The sequence below is a fragment of the Vitis vinifera genome, chromosome 15, assembly GCF_030704535.1.
Source record: "Vitis vinifera cultivar Pinot Noir 40024 chromosome 15, ASM3070453v1".
NCBI lineage: Eukaryota > Viridiplantae > Streptophyta > Magnoliopsida > Vitales > Vitaceae > Vitis > Vitis vinifera.
In genome coordinates, this window is record NC_081819.1 from 20,122,893 (window position 1) to 20,144,029 (window position 21,137).

Here is a 21,137-nt window from a genome sequence, read left to right on the forward strand (position 1 = left end):
ATGGCTTCAACAGCGTGCTCCCTCAACAGTTTCATGCTTCTTTCTCGTTCTAATAACGGTCCTCGGTACATTCTTGACACTCTGATTCTTCTTCTCACCAGGGGCATAGTTTAAACCTCATGACTCTCACCTTCAAACCGATTGAAAGCTTTACCAGAGAAAACACATCCAAAAACAAAGAATCTTCTCTTGTCAAAAACGTGAATCGACTTAGAGACATAGAGCATAGGAAGACCTTCAGGATCAAAGTTTCCAATAGTAGGCGGCGTGGGTATCACCCAAGGGTCTTTTATACACATTATCCAGATGATATCTTAGAACCGTGGCAGACGAGGGAAAGTGGAAAATCATCATCTCCAGGAGGTCAGTGCTTGTTGGGACTCAGCAGGTGATGCTACCCAGTTTCTTACCGGACCCCGTTCAAAAAGCTCCACAATACCTATCCAGGTGCAGAAAATTCTCTATCTCAAGAAACCCACTTCACGGAACATTGATGACCTCCAGACATGATCTCATTGTGGTGAATTTCATTACCTCTCCAACCCCATGCATGGAACCAGAACCAAAAAAACAGATGCGGTCTCGACAATAAAAAATGTATGAAAACAGAGCATAGCAGGAAACAAATACAAAAAAAACGTCCTCAAAGAAGGCTTCACATCATGGGTCATCAGTGAACCTCCTTATTGGGTGAGAAAATCAGCATCAAATATGAACATTAGAATGATTCTTGGGTATTTAACAAAAGAGACATGGCACATCAAGATTAATAATGTTGGGCATGAACTCAGAATTTTATCTCAACAGGCAATAAGTGGCCTTCATTTATCCACCCAAACAAGCTAACCAGCATTCAGATATCAACAAGAAACATAGAAGAGTAATAGGAATCCAAATCAAACCATAAACAATGTTACATTCATACCTGAGAGTATCCTCTTCCAGTAAGATAATACCCGGCTTCAAACACCTTAAATCCTCCTCTAAAACCCAAGGAACTAATGAAACAGCCGAGCTACCTATACTCTCCAAATACACCACTCTCCTTTTCTTACTCTCAAGTCGTATCCTCCCCTTCTAAGCTTCTTTCTCCTCTCAAGCTACTCTGAAACATGCCCTGTCTCCTCTCTTCAGAAACCTCTCTGTTTCTTCCTCGCTTCCTCTCTCTAAAGCTCTCTGAAAACTCACCTCTCTTGCCTTTCTTTTCCACCTGCAGAAAACCACCCAAAAAAACCTCTCTACTCTCTGCAGCCTGCCTTCTCTAAAAATATCTCTAACGGACTCTGAAAAGCACTCCCTACTCCAGCTGCCAGAGACGCTCCTCCATTAACGGCTTCCAGATTCCCATGCAACGTGTCCCCTTTTGATTGGCTTCCCAAACCACTATTATGATTCTCTCATGGCTTCTCAGGTGTTGACACGTGGCTGACCAAGGCTCTTCCACATGGTAAAATTGAGCTGCAAGGTAGGAATGACCTAAAAGGGGGTCTACAAATATGCCCCTCTTCGATAGAGTTCACGAGTGTAAAGAACATGAACACTGGAGTGAAAAGTAAGTGTGAATAGTGAGTGGAATGAAGTGAACTCTACCGAAGAACCAAGGAGACCCCCATAGAGACACTAGTGAAACACGAACTCACTGAAACCAACGACCGAACACAAAGGCTCTAATCCTAAGAGAAAAAGATGTCACAAAATGCCTCTGAAGCCACACTAAGGATCCAAGCTCTCTCTAAGACGTCTCCAAAAGTGACTCGAAGATCAATGTCAAAGATGAGTAACAGTCGAACCACCCTGGAGTACAAGAAAGAATGTGCCCGAAGGAAACTACCCTATGTGAACTACATGAGAAGACTAGGTGTAGGGTGCCCAACGACATGACAAAAATACGCATCACGGGATCAAAGAACTATGTCATGTGCAATGGAATGGGAAGTCTAGAAGAGCAATGACGATCAAGCAATAAGCTCCAGGTAACTGAGTGAGGAAAATGACTCTGAAAAACCAAAATGGAGGAATAATGACGACTCAGAATGCAAAGAAGACTCAACTATGCAGGCGTGACTCGGAGGTGAACAAGACTCAACTCAATCCGACAAAACAATGACCGATCGATATAGGTGCGGTCCCGACTCAAACTGGACTGATAGGATGATGGCCGATCGATATAGGTGCGGCCCCGACTCGAATTGACAAGACAATGACCGATCGATATAGGTGCGACCCCGACTCAAACTGTCATGATGAATGACCGATCGATATAAGTGCGGTCCCGACTCGAACTGAACTGATAGGAAGATGGCCGATCGATATAGGTGCGGCCCCGACTCGAACTGACAAGACAATGACCGATCGATATAGGTGCGGTCCCGACTCAAACTGGACTGATAGGAAGATGGCCGATCGATATAGGTGCGGCCCCGACTCAAACTGACATGATGAATGACCGATCGATATAGGTGCGGTCCCGACTCAAACTGGACTGATGGGAAGATGGCCGATCGATATAGGTGCGGCCCCGACTCAAACTGACATGATGAATGACCGATCGATATAGGTGCGGTCCCGACTCAAACTGGACTGATAGGATGAATGACCTGATCAAGTGACCCAAAACCAAAGGATGACCCAGATAATGATGCAAGTAAACTCGGGAGGGGATATGCCCTAGTATGACAACTCATAAGGATCGACAACTAGGTCGAAAGATAATGAAGCCTGTGAAAGGTCCGATGATCCTAGGGAAGGAGGGTATGCCCCAGTATGCAACTTCTGGGGTAGACAACTAGATGAAAGGTGAATGAAACCTGTGGAAGGTCTAGTGCTCTAGGGGAAGGGGGTATGCCCCAGTATGACAACTCAGAGGATCGACAACTAGATCGAAAAGTGAATGAAACCTGTGGAAGGTCCGATGTTCTCGGAGAGGGGGTATGCCCCAGTATGCAATGATAAACAGACAGAGATGCAAAATGCCTCCAAACCACTGTACTCTGAAATATGTTCATCCATCATGTAATGAAAATGTCCAACCTCAAATGGGTAATGCCAAACAGGACCATGTGTCATGACACCATGCTGACAAAACAAAACTAACTGATGAATAACAACAATAATGATGACCAGTGCTCAAAATGAAAAGAGCAAGCAAACCAACACTCAACATGCCAACTATCAAAATGAAAGCATCGTCACTGATAAGTCAACAATCTGTCAGGCCCTGCTATCATGGAAGATGTTGAACCTAAAGTCCAGAAGATGTATGAAAACACAACTAAGGTGATCGAGGACTGATCTGCATCTCCTCCTAATCGAGAAAGGGGTGAGTTCATGTGTCACGGTGGGATGCGTAGGATAAAAGAAGGTGATGATCAGGCTCTGGTATGATAGAAAGCGTGAAAGTATCCATAGTGAAATGTCTGAGTATGAAATGAAAGGTATGGAGATATCCGAGATCATCCAAGTATGCCGAGAAGACTAAACCCGAGGTGTCGATAACTCCATAACCCATCGTAAGCAGCAATCACAAACAGGAAGTCAAGCCTCAATGTCAAAACCTCTAACAAGGTGGCTATGCCCCAGTATGCAATGAGGACAACATGAAATAATCCAATGATCTCCCTATCACTCGTCAGGTACTCCAATGTCAAGAACCAATCTGATCTCCCTCCAAAAGATGGACATGCCCCAGTGTAGAGGATCCAAATAGGGTGGCTATGCTCCAATGAAAAATGCTCTCCATCCCGGCTATGCCCCAGTGTAAAGTAGTGTATCCGAGTCAACAAATCAACCAACCTCTACTCCTGGTGCCAAAACGGAAACATCTCAACATAATCTATATGAATCAGAATCCCCGGGCTCCATGAATGTGAATGCGGTGGCTATGCCCCAGTATAAACCAACTGAAGTGACTATGCTCCAATGACCAATCAAAGTCCATCACCAATGAGAGGGTTACGCCTCAAATAAAATCGTCATCTCAAAAACCAACCATCGATGAGTAGAGTGTGTCCCAATGCAGAGTATCGAGTAGAGCGACTGTATCTCCAATAAAAACGCCCTCCGAAATGGCTATGCCCCAGTATAGGGTCATCCCACAACTCCTGATCCATCGTAATCCAAGTGAAGAAGCGAACTGACTATGCCTCAGTGCAAGGCACCATCCCGAAAGAAAATGTCATCGATGAGCGGGGTATGCCCCAGTGTAGACGACGTCGCCTCTAAAAATCCATCACTGATAAGAGGGGTATGCCCCAGTGTAAATCATCATCTCAACTCCCCATCCATCCTGCTCCGAGGAACAATCTCCGACCAAACTCAAGTATTGCCCATGTGTGAGCCGTCAAACACAATGTGAAGTAATGGCCTCAGGGTGGTCTTCAGACACGGGACGTAACGTAGGTCAAGGTAATAGGGTGAAAGAAACGAAAGGAAACTAGGTTCAAAAATCCCAATGATACAATCCCCATACCCTTCGTGCATGATATGCTATGCGTAGAAAATGTCATGAGTCCCAGACCTAGGGGTCCCCACACGAAAAGTGATGATAAATGAATGGTCGCATCGAATAAGCAAGAATAAAGTGTGGATGCTGAACCCATGTCAAACATCAGACAGAATGAGAAAAGAATGAGATAAGATGAAGTGGAGTGAAACGGAGGGGTAAAATAAAGATGAAAGAAGGCGAAGAGATAGAAAAGTGAGTGATGGTCACCCTGCATCAAAGCATGGAAAGTAGTCACATCCGAAATAGACGGAATGATGGATAGAGCAAGGATCCAGAGATACTGAAGAAAGGTCGCTCGCATCTCTCACAAAAAAACGAATGGGCGAATCATACTCCCACCCAAAATATACATCAAGATAAACCTCAAGAATAAGCTCCCATACGAGCTCTCTCTAACACATAAACTCAATGAAACAAACTAGCACGTCCATACACATGCCCAATGGAGAATAATAAAATGAACAATCCGCTATCCTTTTTTTTATTTTTCATTTTTATTTTTATTTTTATTTTTTTTTTGCGCATACTCTGATCAATAGTGAAGGATCTCCCATGAAAATACATACCCAAATGATCAAACCCTCTCCACATACGAATGTAACATGAATCCTCACTAACAAGACAACCTCTCAAAATAACATCTCTGAACCACTGCCCATGGGGTGAATGATAGGAAAGAATGTGACAACCCTCCATGCAGTGACGTGTGAGAAACCACCACTCAAGGTGGAACAAAGATAATGTCGAGTAAGTAATGATGTGAGAAAAGACAAAGAACGAATATCGCAAGTGGTGATATGTGATATCGGAAAATAGTGATGAAATGATGACCAAGTGGAAGATATCACAATGAAGAGTGAGGAATGAGACCCGAATATGTGTGCCAGGTCTAGAACTCATGACGTATCCAAACATAGCATCCAAGCACTACAGGATCCCCAACCCGGTGTAATAGGTAAATGAGGTGATGAAAGAAAAGGCTATGATGCTCGTGCGAGGCTCAAAGGGCTAGCAATGGATAACTCTATATGTGAGGGTGGTAAAGTAAATAAGCTCATGAAATGATGGCCACCCATCCTTTGACCACAACCTCGAACATCGTGCTTTCAAGATCTCACATGGCCAATACTAAAGACTGGCATCCATCTAACATAGTCATGTCAACTCCTCCGAAATCGTGTGAAAGCCCCCACTGATGCTCTATGATAACCATCAATGTCCTCTGAAAATCAACTCACTCTATCATCACAAGCTACTCACCATCATCTCATAAAATCACCCTCTGATCATCTCGACTCTCTGAAGTCATGTGTAATGGCTCAAATCTGGATGCTCCATGACGATCCATTTGCCTCAACAACATCATCAAGTAGTCAAGCCACTCTCTCATCACGATCCATCTATCATCATGTAAAGCTCACCTCGGGTCTAACCATCTCGGACCCTACCTGGTCAGATCCATGAAATGATGGAAAGGATAGGTAATGGTACTGTAATATGCTAAGGTGAACAATGGATGGCAAGGTCGTATGATGGTACCAAGGGGTGGTGTCATGTCAGGCTCAAAATGGGTAAGTCATCAAGTCCACAGAGTCAAGGTGTGGATATGGATATGGTACTACTCTAATCAGAAGGTGAGATGAGTCACAGTCTCGAACTCCCTAGGTCGATCTCCCGATCCTAGGTCAAAAGGCTCAATATCCTCCATGATAGGTCAGGCCAAAGTGATCGTGATGTAAGTGAAAGATGTATCATATCGAAAGCATAACACGCATCAATCACAAGATATGTAAAGCACACATGAGAAAAATGCCACAATACTCAAATAAAATATCATATCACTGAATGAACCAACAAGTACATCATATGTGAAACGATAAAAGACTACAAACAACTGGACTCTCAACATGAAACTAAAAATAATGACCCTAAACCGAAAACAGGACTCAACAAAACAAAAACAACTCTAATGAACTGAAAACTGGACTCAACAAAATGGAAATGAGTCTGATGATGACCATAATCAAAATGAGAAATGCTCTGAACTGAACTGCTACCAAGTGATGTACCCATGCCGACTGACCCAAGTCCTCATCCTGGAAGATCCCAGAACACCATATGCCATCAGTACCCTCAACATCCAAATCAATCTACTGAAGACCAGGAGGAGGAGGAACTGCATGTGTGGAATGCGTAGGCAGGGGATTGGCGGTCACATTTGGCCCAGCCAAGTCGACCAACCCCGAATCGATCAAGTCCTGTATCGCATGATGGAGTGCTGAACAACGCTCAGTATCGTGCCCCGGAATCCGATGATACAAGCAGTGCTCATGTGAACGGAAATGAGGAGGAATAGGATGGGGCAAAGGCCTCGGCGCCAAAGGAACAATCACTCCAGCGTCTCTGAGCTTCTCAAAAGCTCTAGTCAAAGTCATACCCAACGGAGTGAACTGTCTCGCGGGCCTCTGTGCATATGGTCTGGGTGGCGGGTGAGTAGCGGCTCTCGGATGCGAAGGTCGTGGCTGCATGCTAGTCTGAGCAATGTAAGGCTCCTGAACATAATCTGGCTGATACTGATACTGTGGAAGAGAGAAAGGAGCTCTGACTGTAGGAGGCCTATAAGCTGAGTGATGCGCGGGCCTCCGATGCTGATAACTAATAGCGCCAACCTCTCCAGATCTACCCAATGGTCCAATCAGCTTCTTCCCCTTACTGTCAGGGGAAGAAGTAGTATCTGTCCATAATCCTCGAGCAATGGCCTCCTCAACACTGAAAGCTGCCTGAACCAAACTCCTGAGATCCTGAAATGGGATACCCACAAGACGTCTCGCGAACCTCGGCTGTAGGTTCCGAAGAACCATATCAATCTGATCCTGCTCCTTAGGCCGGTCTACCATACCAGCCACTTTTGCCCTCCAACGAGTGACAAATGAAGAAATAGACTCCTCTGGCCTCTGTCTAGTGGCCTCCAACTCTCGTCTGGATACATCAATATCAGCACTGAAAGCGAACTGAGTCAAGAACTCACGAGCCACGTCCTCCCAGGTGCGGAGTCTCGAAGGCTCAACTGAAGCAAACCATCTCTGAGCTGCTCCACTAAGTGACATCGGGAAGAGGGCCACCAACTGTGCATCATCTATCCCATGTGCTCTCATGACTGTGCTGTATAGTCTCAAGTGGATCTTGGGGCAACCAATCCCACTATAACGCTCAATGTCCGGCATGCGAAACTTGGCGGGCAAGCTAGCCGCCGGTATGCCGTCTCTGTCATCCCAAGTCAAACCTCCATCCTGCAATCTGATCTGTCTCATCATGGACTCAAGCCTCTCAACCTTGGCCTCCTGCTCGGCCAACCGAGTATCCTCAATAGTAGGAACCATGGGAGGCGACACTGTGACAGTAGGTGGTGGAATGGTCTCATAATGATCTGCCAGATGGAACGGAGTACCAAGTGAAACCCCAGGTGGACGAGTCTGTGCTGTCTGAGATGCATGAGGAACTGTCTCATCAATGACCATGCCAACCGGCTGGGGATCCTGGCGAGAACTCTCTATCTGATCCAAGCGCCTACTGACTCCAGCCATGAACTCCTGAATGGAAGCGAGTGTGGAAGCTAGCTCGTCTGACATCTCAACTGAACTGTCTGAACTCAAATATGAATCTGATCTGATCAATCGTCCTCCAACTCTCCTCCAAGAATGTGACTCCAGACTCAACCGACTCCTAAACTGACTTCCTACAATGCAAACAAGATGGATGAAGGACACGAGATGAAACTCTAAAAGACGACAGTACAACATACAAGCACATGGTCCAGAGGTGGCAATCAGAAATCTGGATGTATGACGAAAACTCTAGAGTCATAAAGGTGTCCATTGTGAGATGGCTACAAATGTGACTAGAGAATTCCTATCAATAATCCAAGATGAAAGAGGTGTGAAAAACACACTATCACGAGATCGGTACTCCATCAATAAACATATACCTTTAACTCAACTTCCAACCCAAGCTCCATAAGAGAAAAAATGATAGGGTGATCAAGGCGAATCTCTCGAAAAAAGTGTGGATGTGAAAATGCGCCTTTCACCTTTCCGTAATGAAAATATGAGCATCGGGTTGAAAATTGAATCAAGTATCCAACGAAGAAATGAGGTACTGAGCCCGTGATAGGTGTACAATGCAAAAAGATGATCAATGAGCATATCCCAAAGTATCAAGTGAGTGTCAACAAAGTGAAAGAAGTGTGCCGAGCCAAGAAATGATAACAAAAAGCCCTAGGGAGAAAACATGCTAAACTCGTCAAGTGAAAAGCACAAACTAAGGCGACAAGATGAAGGGTGATCCAACCGATACTCAAACTCATACCAATCTCCGAGCACTCTCAACTGGAGACTAAAAAGAGGGAAAACTGGATCCGAACTGTAACTAAAGAGGCTCTGAAGGCCCTCAGATGCACCCACGTGTAGGGAGGGGGTCCTAATAGAAGGATCTACGGCTCAACCTACGAGGTCAAGGTGGCTCTAAATGGATATGGGTGGACTTTTAAAAGATCCCTAGCAGAAGCGATCATACCCTCCAACGGTACGCAACCCTCTGCACGCCTCAGAAAAGACGGGGCGCTTCCATGCAAGGTGGACATCGCATCCACACATGCACTACCTCGACATCCCAGGGGGTTTCCTATGGTGAATCCTCTCAAACTCTCAACGCTCAATAGTCAACTAGAGTGCATAGTGATCAGTGTGGGTGCATCCGAAACCCTAAGAAGCTAAAGCAGAAGATGAAACGCACTGGTCGCACAAATATCCATGAAACCTAGCTCAGGGCTATACAGGTCTTCAATGATCGGACTCCAATCGACAACAATGCGCCGCTCTCCTCCAGAATGCTCCCAAACATCGGTATAGCCCGTCGCTAGACCCTACTCTTAACCTCTATCTCGGTCAGAGTACAAACACACACAAGGCCTCACACTTGCAAAAGTGAGAACCGTAATGAAGGAAGTGACCGAGACTAGAGAGTGAGAGATAAGGGGATAGATGTGAGACCCACATAGACAAGCAACATGCAATCACGCAAGAGGAGGGCAGTCATGCAACACGCAATCAGGCAAAGCTCAGATATATCATCATGTACACACAAGATAAGCGAGAATACGACGATCAAGACGAATAGTGATACAAACATCATGCTCAAAGACGATCAAAATAGTATACAAGTCAGAGAATCAACATGTCAAGCTGAGTGATATACAGTGGTGAGTATATGCATGTGAAGTGATCAAAACAATCATGACAAAATCAGGGTCAACGTGCTAAGCAAAGCAATAAGATCAATCATCAATGATCCAACATGTCAATGTCTCAAACGAATATATCAATGAAACACAGAAGAAATCATGGCATCAGAATCCTCAATCAATATAAATCAATCAACACGATCAACGTGTCAAAGTCTCAAGTGGATATAAAATCCAAGCATGCATCAAATATCCTCAATGTGCAATCAAGAGATGAGTACCCACTGATCGACTCACCAAACGCCACATTTGCTTCATCCTAAGTTCAAGCTTGACCCTCTAAACAATCCCCAGCGGACCGTTATTAGAACGAGAAAGAAGCATGAAACTGTTGAGGGAGCACGCTGTTGAAGCCATTGTTTCCCTCACCTTTGCATGCCAGCATACTTCACCTCATACCCATTCCCCTTCATTGCTCATCAACCTGGGTCCCCATGCGAACATGTCACCTCATATGCTCATCATGCCCACATGTCTCGTTATTTTCCCGCTCTAACTGATTTTCATACCCATGTGTTCCCATCACAATTTATATCTCCCATTTGCTCATACGCATTCTTTCTTACCATATTTCATATTTATCCTTATCCTGCACATATCCATGACCATCAAACCCAAGGCTCACATTTCCATATAACCAATATTTTTTTACCTTCTCTCTACCCGTGACTGCACTCTCCCCATGAGATCCTTGCCCATTCCGCATGCACGCAAATCTCTGTATATCCCAACCTCTCTGCCCGTCATGCACCTTCAAGACTAGTCCAACAAGTCCTAGTCTGCTGTCATTAATCTTCGCGTCGTCAGCGATAGCATCAAGGTTCCGTCGGAGATGAAGCAAAATGTGAAGATTGCAAATGGGTTTCAGAGCAAAACTTCACTCATGAACTGGTAGATGGACGCCGTAGCTGACTTCTTCATATTATTATGTAAAGTCATTCCTAATGGGATACCGGGCAGTCCACCAGGAGGTAAAGCCAGTATCGGAATCTGACCGATCAAGCAGTCATCGCCTCATAATCTGAAACATCAAATTTCTACCAGCTTCACCAAGCTTTCTGGCCAAGACACTCAGTCCACAGCCATTACCGCCGCGGCGTAAACCTGCTGGAACGTGGCCGCATGTTGCTCGAAACGCCCACCACTATCATGCCCGTCTTGGTGCATGCATGACCTTCTTGAAGAACATGGAAATGTTTGTCATGTCGGGAGTTTGACTGATCACATGTGATGGGACTTGGCTGGAACACTTGGCAGCATTTGAAAACAAGCCCAAGTCTTGTTGATGCTGCCATGGGAAGGATTGCACAAGGAACGGAGATATTAACAGAGAGCCTGGTGATTATGGTGGGTATAATGGCAGTGGCAGTGAACTTGAGGCCACGTGTTATCGCCCATTTTTTCTTCCCGTGATTTTCAATATAATCTTCCTTAATATCATTTTTATTAATAATTCCTCCAATTGTTTTTTTTAATAATGTCAAATTTCCAAATTCTTCATCTTTGTTTTGTTTTCTTAATTGATTTCTCCCATTCATGGTTGTCTAAATAACTTTTTCTTAAATTCTCATTTTCTTAAATAATTTTCCCAATTTCCAAATCCTTTAAATAATTTTAGCTTTTTTCAAATTCTCATCCTTAGAGTTTTTAGGACTCAAAATCCCATTTTCAATAAAATTTGCTGTCATTTTCTTCGGCATGCAATTTTCACAAACTTCATGATTTTGAAATGTTTTAAAATAAGCGAGAATAAAATTCCGTGATTCTCAACTGATGAGATTTATGGAATTAATTCATGCAAAAATAAACGGGCTTTGGTGAGGGCCCCACATATATGATCTTGTGACTGATTGACCGTTTGGTTGATTTATTTGCCATGCGTGTTTGATTTATTCTGTTCCTTGACATGCGTATAAGTATATGTACATATTCATTGTTCACTGATCCTGCTTCATGATAGCGCATTTGTCACTGGAGGTCCAGGTACGCACCCATTCTCATTTTGATTATTCTCTATGCATGCTCTTATTTTCATATGTGCAAGTTTGATTTGAGTATCCGTTGATTTCCTCATTGATTGCCACGTCAGTTTCAGTCTATTAGTAGAGACCCGACTTTAGGGACTTAGAGGGGTGCTACGGTCTTTACCGTACCTTCCCGATAAGTAACCTGACCCCCGAACCCGATCCGGTTTTTCGCAGACCACCTTTTCCAAAATAAGGAGTCACACTTAGGGTTTTTCTTTCTTATTTTGTTTACCCTTTTAAAAATAAAACAAAAATAAGTGGCGACTCCAAGTCATTTTCTTAATCAAATAAAAATCAATTTTTCAAATAAAATAAAAATCGAGCTCGCCATCGAGTGGGAAACGCATGAGACGAAATGCGGGGTCCACAAAATGGCGACTCCGCTGGGGATCATTAGAGGGTCAAGCTTGAACTTAGGATGAAGCAAATGTGGCGTTTGGTGAGTCGATCAGTGGGTACTCATCTCTTGATTGCACATTGAGGATATTTGATGCATGCTTGGATTTTATATCCACTTGAGACTTTGACACGTTGATCGTGTTGATTGATTTATATTGATTGAGGATTCTGATGCCATGATTTCTTCTGTGTTTCATTGATATATTCGTTTGAGACATTGACATGTTGGATCATTGATGATTGATCTTATTGCTTTGCTTAGCACGTTGACCCTGATTTTGTCATGATTGTTTTGATCACTTCACATGCATATACTCACCACTGTATATCACTCAGCTTGACATGTTGATTCTCTGACTTGTATACTATTTTGATCGTCTTTGAGCATGATGTTTGTATCACTATTCGTCTTGATCGTCGTATTCTCGCTTATCTTGTGTGTACATGATGATATATCTGAGCTTTGCCTGATTGCGTGTTGCATGACTGCCCTCCTCTTGCGTGATTGCATGTTGCTTGTCTATGTGGGTCTCACATCTATCCCCTTATCTCTCACTCTCTAGTCTCGGTCACTTCCTTCATTACGGTTCTCACTTTTGCAAGTGTGAGGCCTTGTGTGTGTTTGTACTCTGACCGAGATAGAGGTTAAGAGTAGGGTCTAGCGACGGGCTATACCGATGTTTGGGAGCATTCTGGAGGAGAGCGGCGCATTGTTGTCGATTGGAGTCCGATCATTGAAGACCTGTATAGCCCTGAGCTAGGTTTCATGGATATTTGTGCGACCAGTGCGTTTCATCTTCTGCTTTAGCTTCTTAGGGTTTCGGATGCACCCACACTGATCACTATGCACTCTAGTTGACTATTGAGCGTTGAGAGTTTGAGAGGATTCACCATAGGAAACCCCCTGGGATGTCGAGGTAGTGCATGTGTGGATGCGATGTCCACCTTGCATGGAAGCGCCCCGTCTTTTCTGAGGCGTGCAGAGGGTTGCGTACCGTTGGAGGGTATGATCGCTTCTGCTAGGGATCTTTTAAAAGTCCACCCATATCCATTTAGAGCCACCTTGACCTCGTAGGTTGAGCCGTAGATCCTTCTATTAGGACCCCCTCCCTACACGTGGGTGCATCTGAGGGCCTTCAGAGCCTCTTTAGTTACAGTTCGGATCCAGTTTTCCCTCTTTTTAGTCTCCAGTTGAGAGTGCTCGGAGATTGGTATGAGTTTGAGTATCGGTTGGATCACCCTTCATCTTGTCGCCTTAGTTTGTGCTTTTCACTTGACGAGTTTAGCATGTTTTCTCCCTAGGGCTTTTTGTTATCATTTCTTGGCTCGGCACACTTCTTTCACTTTGTTGACACTCACTTGATACTTTGGGATATGCTCATTGATCATCTTTTTGCATTGTACACCTATCACGGGCTCAGTACCTCATTTCTTCGTTGGATACTTGATTCAATTTTCAACCCGATGCTCATATTTTCATTACGGAAAGGTGAAAGGCGCATTTTCACATCCACACTTTTTTCGAGAGATTCGCCTTGATCACCCTATCATTTTTTCTCTTATGGAGCTTGGGTTGGAAGTTGAGTTAAAGGTATATGTTTATTGATGGAGTACCGATCTCGTGATAGTGTGTTTTTCACACCTCTTTCATCTTGGATTATTGATAGGAATTCTCTAGTCACATTTGTAGCCATCTCACAATGGACACCTTTATGACTCTAGAGTTTTCGTCATACATCCAGATTTCTGATTGCCACCTCTGGACCATGTGCTTGTATGTTGTACTGTCGTCTTTTAGAGTTTCATCTCGTGTCCTTCATCCATCTTGTTTGCATTGTAGGAAGTCAGTTTAGGAGTCGGTTGAGTCTGGAGTCACATTCTTGGAGGAGAGTTGGAGGACGATTGATCAGATCAGATTCATATTTGAGTTCAGACAGTTCAGTTGAGATGTCAGACGAGCTAGCTTCCACACTCGCTTCCATTCAGGAGTTCATGGCTGGAGTCAGTAGGCGCTTGGATCAGATAGAGAGTTCTCGCCAGGATCCCCAGCCGGTTGGCATGGTCATTGATGAGACAGTTCCTCATGCATCTCAGACAGCACAGACTCGTCCACCTGGGGTTTCACTTGGTACTCCGTTCCATCTGGCAGATCATTATGAGACCATTCCACCACCTACTGTCACAGTGTCGCCTCCCATGGTTCCTACTATTGAGGATACTCGGTTGGCCGAGCAGGAGGCCAAGGTTGAGAGGCTTGAGTCCATGATGAGACAGATCAGATTGCAGGATGGAGGTTTGACTTGGGATGACAGAGACGGCATACCGGCGGCTAGCTTGCCCGCCAAGTTTCGCATGCCGGACATTGAGCGTTATAGTGGGATTGGTTACCCCAAGATCCACTTGAGACTATACAGCACAGTCATGAGAGCACATGGGATAGATGATGCACAGTTGGTGGCCCTCTTCCCGATGTCACTTAGTGGAGCAGCTCAGAGATGGTTTGCTTCAGTTGAGCCTTCGAGACTCCGTACCTGGGAGGACGTGGCTCGTGAGTTCTTGACTCAGTTCGCTTTCAGTGCTGATATTGATGTATCCAGACGAGAGTTGGAGGCCACTAGACAGAGGCCAGAGGAGTCTATTTCTTCATTTGTCACTCGTTGGAGGGCAAAGGTGGCTGGTATGGTAGACCGGCCTAAGGAGCAGGATCAGATTGATATGGTTTTTCGGAACCTACAGCCGAGGTTCGCGAGACGTCTTGTGGGTATCCCATTTCAGGATCTCAGGAGTTTGGTTCAGGCAGCTTTCAGTGTTGAGGAGGCCATTGCTCGAGGATTATGGACAGATACTACTTCTTCCCCTGACAGTAAGGGGAAGAAGCTGATTGGACCATTGGGTAGATCTGGAGAGGTTGGCGCTATTAGTTATCAGCATCGGAGGCCCGCGCATCACTCAGCTTATAGGCCTCCTACAGTCAGAGCTCCTTTCTCTCTTCCACAGTATCAGTATCAGCCAGATTATGTTCAGGAGCCTTACATTGCTCAGACTAGCATGCAGCCACGACCTTCGCATCCGAGAGCCGCTACTCACCCGCCACCCAGACCATATGCACAGAGGCCCGCGAGACAGTTCACTCCGTTGGGTATGACTTTGACTAGAGCTTTTGAGAAGCTCAGAGACGCTGGAGTGATTGTTCCTTTGGCGCCGAGGCCTTTGCCCCATCCTATTCCTCCTCATTTCCGTTCACATGAGCACTGCTTGTATCATCGGATTCCGGGGCACGATACTGAGCGTTGTTCAGCACTCCATCATGCGATACAGGACTTGATCGATTCGGGGTTGGTCGACTTGGCTGGGCCAAATGTGACCGCCAATCCCCTGCCTACGCATTCCACACATGCAGTTCCTCCTCCTCCTGGTCTTCAGTAGATTGATTTGGATGTTGAGGGTACTGATGGCATATGGTGTTCTGGGATCTTCCAGGATGAGGACTTGGGTCAGTCGGCATGGGTACATCACTTGGTAGCAGTTCAGTTCAGAGCATTTCTCATTTTGATTATGGTCATCATCAGACTCATTTCCATTTTGTTGAGTCCAGTTTTCAGTTCATTAGAGTTGTTTTTGTTTTGTTGAGTCCTGTTTTCGGTTTAGGGTCATTATTTTTAGTTTCATGTTGAGAGTCCAGTTGTTTGTAGTCTTTTATCGTTTCACATATGATGTACTTGTTGGTTCATTCAGTGATATGATATTTTATTTGAGTATTGTGGCATTTTTCTCATGTGTGCTTTACATATCTTGTGATTGATGCGTGTTATGCTTTCGATATGATACATCTTTCACTTACATCACGATCACTTTGGCCTGACCTATCATGGAGGATATTGAGCCTTTTGACCTAGGATCGGGAGATCGACCTAGGGAGTTCGAGACTGTGACTCATCTCACCTTCTGATTAGAGTAGTACCATATCCATATCCACACCTTGACTCTGTGGACTTGATGACTTACCCATTTTGAGCCTGACATGACACCACCCCTTGGTACCATCATACGACCTTGCCATCCATTGTTCACCTTAGCATATTACAGTACCATTACCTATCCTTTCCATCATTTCATGGATCTGACCAGGTAGGGTCCGAGATGGTTAGACCCGAGGTGAGCTTTACATGATGATAGATGGATCGTGATGAGAGAGTGGCTTGACTACTTGATGATGTTGTTGAGGCAAATGGATCGTCATGGAGCATCCAGATTTGAGCCATTACACATGACTTCAGAGAGTCGAGATGATCAGAGGGTGATTTTATGAGATGATGGTGAGTAGCTTGTGATGATAGAGTGAGTTGATTTTCAGAGGACATTGATGGTTATCATAGAGCATCAGTGGGGGCTTTCACACGATTTCGGAGGAGTTGACATGACTATGTTAGATGGATGCCAGTCTTTAGTATTGGCCATGTGAGATCTTGAAAGCACGATGTTCGAGGTTGTGGTCAAAGGATGGGTGGCCATCATTTCATGAGCTTATTTACTTTACCACCCTCACATATAGAGTTATCCATTGCTAGCCCTTTGAGCCTCGCACGAGCATCATAGCCTTTTCTTTCATCACCTCATTTACCTATTACACCGGGTTGGGGATCCTGTAGTGCTTGGATGCTATGTTTGGATACGTCATGAGTTCTAGACCTGGCACACATATTCGGGTCTCATTCCTCACTCTTCATTGTGATATCTTCCACTTGGTCATCATTTCATCACTATTTTCCGATATCACATATCACCACTTGCGATATTCGTTCTTTGTCTTTTCTCACATCATTACTTACTCGACATTATCTTTGTTCCACCTTGAGTGGTGGTTTCTCACACGTCACTGCATGGAGGGTTGTCACATTCTTTCCTATCATTCACCCCATGGGCAGTGGTTCAGAGATGTTATTTTGAGAGGTTGTCTTGTTAGTGAGGATTCATGTTACATTCGTATGTGGAGAGGTTTTGATCATTTGGGTATGTATTTTCATGGGAGATCCTTCACTATTGATCAGAGTATGCGCAAAAAAAAAAAAAAAAAAAAAAAAAAATGAAAAATAAAAAAAAGGATAGCGGATTGTTCATTTTATTATTCTCCATTGGGCATGTGTATGGACGTGCTAGTTTGTTTCATTGAGTTTATGTGTTAGAGAGAGCTCGTATGGGAGCTTATTCTTGAGGTTTATCTTGATGTATATTTTGGGTGGGAGTATGATTCGCCCATTCGTTTTTTTGTGAGAGATGCGAGCGACCTTTCTTCAGTATCTCTGGATCCTTGCTCTATCCATCATTCCGTCTATTTCGGATGTGACTACTTTCCATGCTTTGATGCAGGGTGACCATCACTCACTTTTCTATCTCTTCGCCTTCTTTCATCTTTATTTTACCCCTCCGTTTCACTCCACTTCATCTTATCTCATTCTTTTCTCATTCTGTCTGATGTTTGACATGGGTTCAGCATCCACACTTTATTCTTGCTTATTCGATGCGACCATTCATTTATCATCACTTTTCGTGTGGGGACCCCTAGGTCTGGGACTCATGACATTTTCTACGCATAGCATATCATGCACGAAGGGTATGGGGATTGTATCATTGGGATTTTTGAACCTAGTTTCCTTTCGTTTCTTTCACCCTATTACCTTGACCTACGTTACGTCCCGTGTCTGAAGACCACCCTGAGGCCATTACTTCACATTGTGTTTGACGGCTCACACATGGGCAATACTTGAGTTTGGTCGGAGATTGTTCCTCGGAGCAGGATGGATGGGGAGTTGAGATGATGATTTACACTGGGGCATACCCCTCTTATCAGTGATGGATTTTTAGAGGCGACGTCGTCTACACTGGGGCATACCCCGCTCATCGATGACATTTTCTTTCGGGATGGTGCCTTGCACTGAGGCATAGTCAGTTCGCTTCTTCACTTGGATTACGATGGATCAGGAGTCGTGGGATGACCATATACTGGGGCATAGCCATTTCGGAGGGCGTTTTTATTGGAGATACAGTCGCTCTACTCGATACTCTGCATTGGGACACACTCTACTCATCGATGGTTGGTTTTTGAGATGACGATTTTATTTGAGGCATAACCCTCTCATTGGTGATGGACTTTGATTGGTCATTGGAGCATAGTCACTTCAGTTGGTTTATACTGGGGCATAGCCACCGCATTCACATTCATGGAGCCCGGGGATTCTGATTCATATAGATTATGTTGAGATGTTTCCGTTTTGGCACCAGGAGTAGAGGTTGGTTGATTTGTTGACTCGGATACACTACTTTACACTGGGGCATAGCCGGGATGGAGAGCATTTTTCATTGGAGCATAGCCACCCTATTTGGATCCTCTACACTGGGGCATGTCCATCTTTTGGAGGGAGATCAGATTGGTTCTTGACATTGGAGCACCTGACGAGTGATAGGGAGATCATTGGATTATTTCATGTTGTCCTCATTGCATACTGGGGCATAGCCACCTTGTTAGAGGTTTTGACATTGAGGCTTGACTTCCTGTTTGTGATTGCTGCTTACGATGGGTTATGGAGTTATCGACACCTCGGGTTTAGTCTTCTCGGCATACTTGGATGATCTCGGATATCTCCATACCTTTCATTTCATACTCAGACATTTCACTATGGATACTTTCACGCTTTCTATCATACCAGAGCCTGATCATCACCTTCTTTTATCCTACGCATCCCACCGTGACACATGAACTCACCCCTTTCTCGATTAGGAGGAGATGCAGATCAGTCCTCGATCACCTTAGTTGTGTTTTCATACATCTTCTGGACTTTAGGTTCAATATCTTCCATGATAGCAGGGCCTGACAGATTGTTGACTTATCAGTGACGATGCTTTCATTTTGATAGTTGGCATGTTGAGTGTTGGTTTGCTTGCTCTTTTCATTTTGAGCACTGGTCATCATTATTGTTGTTATTCATCAGTTAGTTTTGTTTTGTCAGCATGGTGTCATGACACATGGTCCTGTTTGGCATTACCCATTTGAGGTTGGACATTTTCATTACATGATGGATGAACATATTTCAGAGTACAGTGGTTTGGAGGCATTTTGCATCTCTGTCTGTTTATCATTGCATACTGGGGCATACCCCCTCTCCGAGAACATCGGACCTTCCACAGGTTTCATTCACTTTTCGATCTAGTTGTCGATCCTCTGAGTTGTCATACTGGGGCATACCCCCTTCCCCTAGAGCACTAGACCTTCCACAGGTTTCATTCACCTTTCATCTAGTTGTCTACCCCAGAAGTTGCATACTGGGGCATACCCTCCTTCCCTAGGATCATCGGACCTTTCACAGGCTTCATTATCTTTCGACCTAGTTGTCGATCCTTATGAGTTGTCATACTAGGGCATATCCCCTCCCGAGTTTACTTGCATCATTATCTGGGTCATCCTTTGGTTTTGGGTCACTTGATCAGGTCATTCATCCTATCAGTCCAGTTTGAGTCGGGACCGCACCTATATCGATCGGTCATTCATCATGTCAGTTTGAGTCGGGGCCGCACCTATATCGATCGGCCATCTTCCCATCAGTCCAGTTTGAGTCGGGACCGCACCTATATCGATCGGTCATTCATCATGTCAGTTTGAGTCGGGGCCGCACCTATATCGATCGGCCATCTTCCTATCAGTCCAGTTTGAGTCGGGACCGCACCTATATCGATCGGTCATTGTCTTGTCAGTTCGAGTCGGGGCCGCACCTATATCGATCGGCCATCTTCCTATCAGTTCAGTTCGAGTCGGGACCGCACTTATATCGATCGGTCATTCATCATGACAGTTTGAGTCGGGGTCGCACCTATATCGATCGGTCATTGTCTTGTCAATTCGAGTCGGGGCCGCACCTATATCGATCGGCCATCATCCTATCAGTCCAGTTTGAGTCGGGACCGCACCTATATCGATCGGTCATTGTCTTGTCAGTTCGAGTCGGGGCCGCACCTATATCGATCGGCCATCTTCCTATCAGTTCAGTTCGAGTCGGGACCGCACCTATATCGATCGGTCATTGTCTTGTCAGTTAGAGTCCGGGGCCGCACCTATATCGATCGGCCATCTTCCTATTAGTTCAGTTCGAGTCGGGACCGCACCTATATCGATCGGTCATTCATCATGTCAGTTTGAGTCGGGGCCGCACCTATATCGATCGGCCATCTTCCTATCAGTTCAGTTTGAGTCGGGACCGCACCTATATCGATCGGTCATTGTCTTTAGTTTGAGTCGGGACCGCACCTATATCGATCGGTCATTGTTTTGTCGGATTGAGTTGAGTCTTGTTCACCTCCGAGTCACGCCTGCATAGTTGAGTCTTCTTTGCATTCTGAGTCGCCATTATTCCTCCATTTTGGTTTTTCAGAGTCATTTTCCTCACTCAGTTACCTGGAGCTTATTGCTTGATCGTCATTGCTCTTCTAGACTTCCCATTCCATTGCACATGACATAGTTCTTTGATCCCGTGATGCGTATTTTTGTCATGTCGTTGGGCACCCTACACCTAGTCTTCTCATGTAGTTCACATAGGGTAGTTTCCTTCGGGCACATTCTTTCTTGTACTCCAGGGTGGTTCGACTGTTACTCATCTTTGACATTGATCTTCGAGTCACTTTTGGAGACGTCTTAGAGAGAGCTTGGATCCTTAGTGTGGCTTCAGAGGCATTTTGTGACATCTTTTTCTCTTAGGATTAGAGCCTTTGTGTTCGGTCGTTGGTTTCAGTGAGTTCGTGTTTCACTAGTGTCTCTATGGGGGTCTCCTTGGTTCTTCGGTAGAGTTCACTTCATTCCACTCACTATTCACACTTACTTTTCACTCCAGTGTTCATGTTCTTTACACTCGTGAACTCTACC

At 44.8% G+C, this 21,137-nt stretch overlaps 2 protein-coding genes across 2 annotated transcripts; one reads left to right on the top strand and one right to left on the bottom strand.

The window, feature by feature from the left end:
* Positions 1-2,874: 2,874 nt before the first annotated feature.
* On the bottom strand, positions 2,875-8,133 carry LOC104878559 (uncharacterized). The gene is made up of 3 exons (XM_059743054.1): positions 6,682-8,133; positions 6,523-6,600; positions 2,875-3,075 (listed from the first exon to the last, which is right to left on the bottom strand). The coding sequence occupies exons 1-3, from the start codon at positions 8,131-8,133 to the stop codon at positions 2,875-2,877; spliced, it is 1,731 nt and encodes a 576-aa protein (XP_059599037.1).
* A 6,043-nt stretch (positions 8,134-14,176) lies between these two features.
* LOC109124290 (hypothetical protein) lies at positions 14,177-19,434 on the top strand. The gene is made up of 3 exons (XM_059743055.1): positions 14,177-15,628; positions 15,710-15,787; positions 19,234-19,434. Exons 1-3 carry the CDS (start codon positions 14,177-14,179, stop codon positions 19,432-19,434), a joined length of 1,731 nt encoding a protein of 576 aa, XP_059599038.1.
* Positions 19,435-21,137: the final 1,703 nt, after the last annotated feature.

Coding starts and splice junctions, on each gene's coding strand:
- LOC104878559 (XM_059743054.1), bottom strand. CDS start 8,133: ATGTCAGACGAGCTAGCTTCCACACTCGCTTCCATTCAGGAGTTCATG. Junction 6,601..6,681: donor CTACGCATTCCACACATGCA/GTTCCTCCTCCT, acceptor GGGATCTTCCAG/GATGAGGACTTGGGTCAGTC. Junction 3,076..6,522: donor CATTTCTCATTTTGATTATG/GTCATCATCAGA, acceptor TTGTTTTGTCAG/CATGGTGTCATGACACATGG.
- LOC109124290 (XM_059743055.1), top strand. CDS start 14,177: ATGTCAGACGAGCTAGCTTCCACACTCGCTTCCATTCAGGAGTTCATG. Junction 15,629..15,709: donor CTACGCATTCCACACATGCA/GTTCCTCCTCCT, acceptor GGGATCTTCCAG/GATGAGGACTTGGGTCAGTC. Junction 15,788..19,233: donor CATTTCTCATTTTGATTATG/GTCATCATCAGA, acceptor TTGTTTTGTCAG/CATGGTGTCATGACACATGG.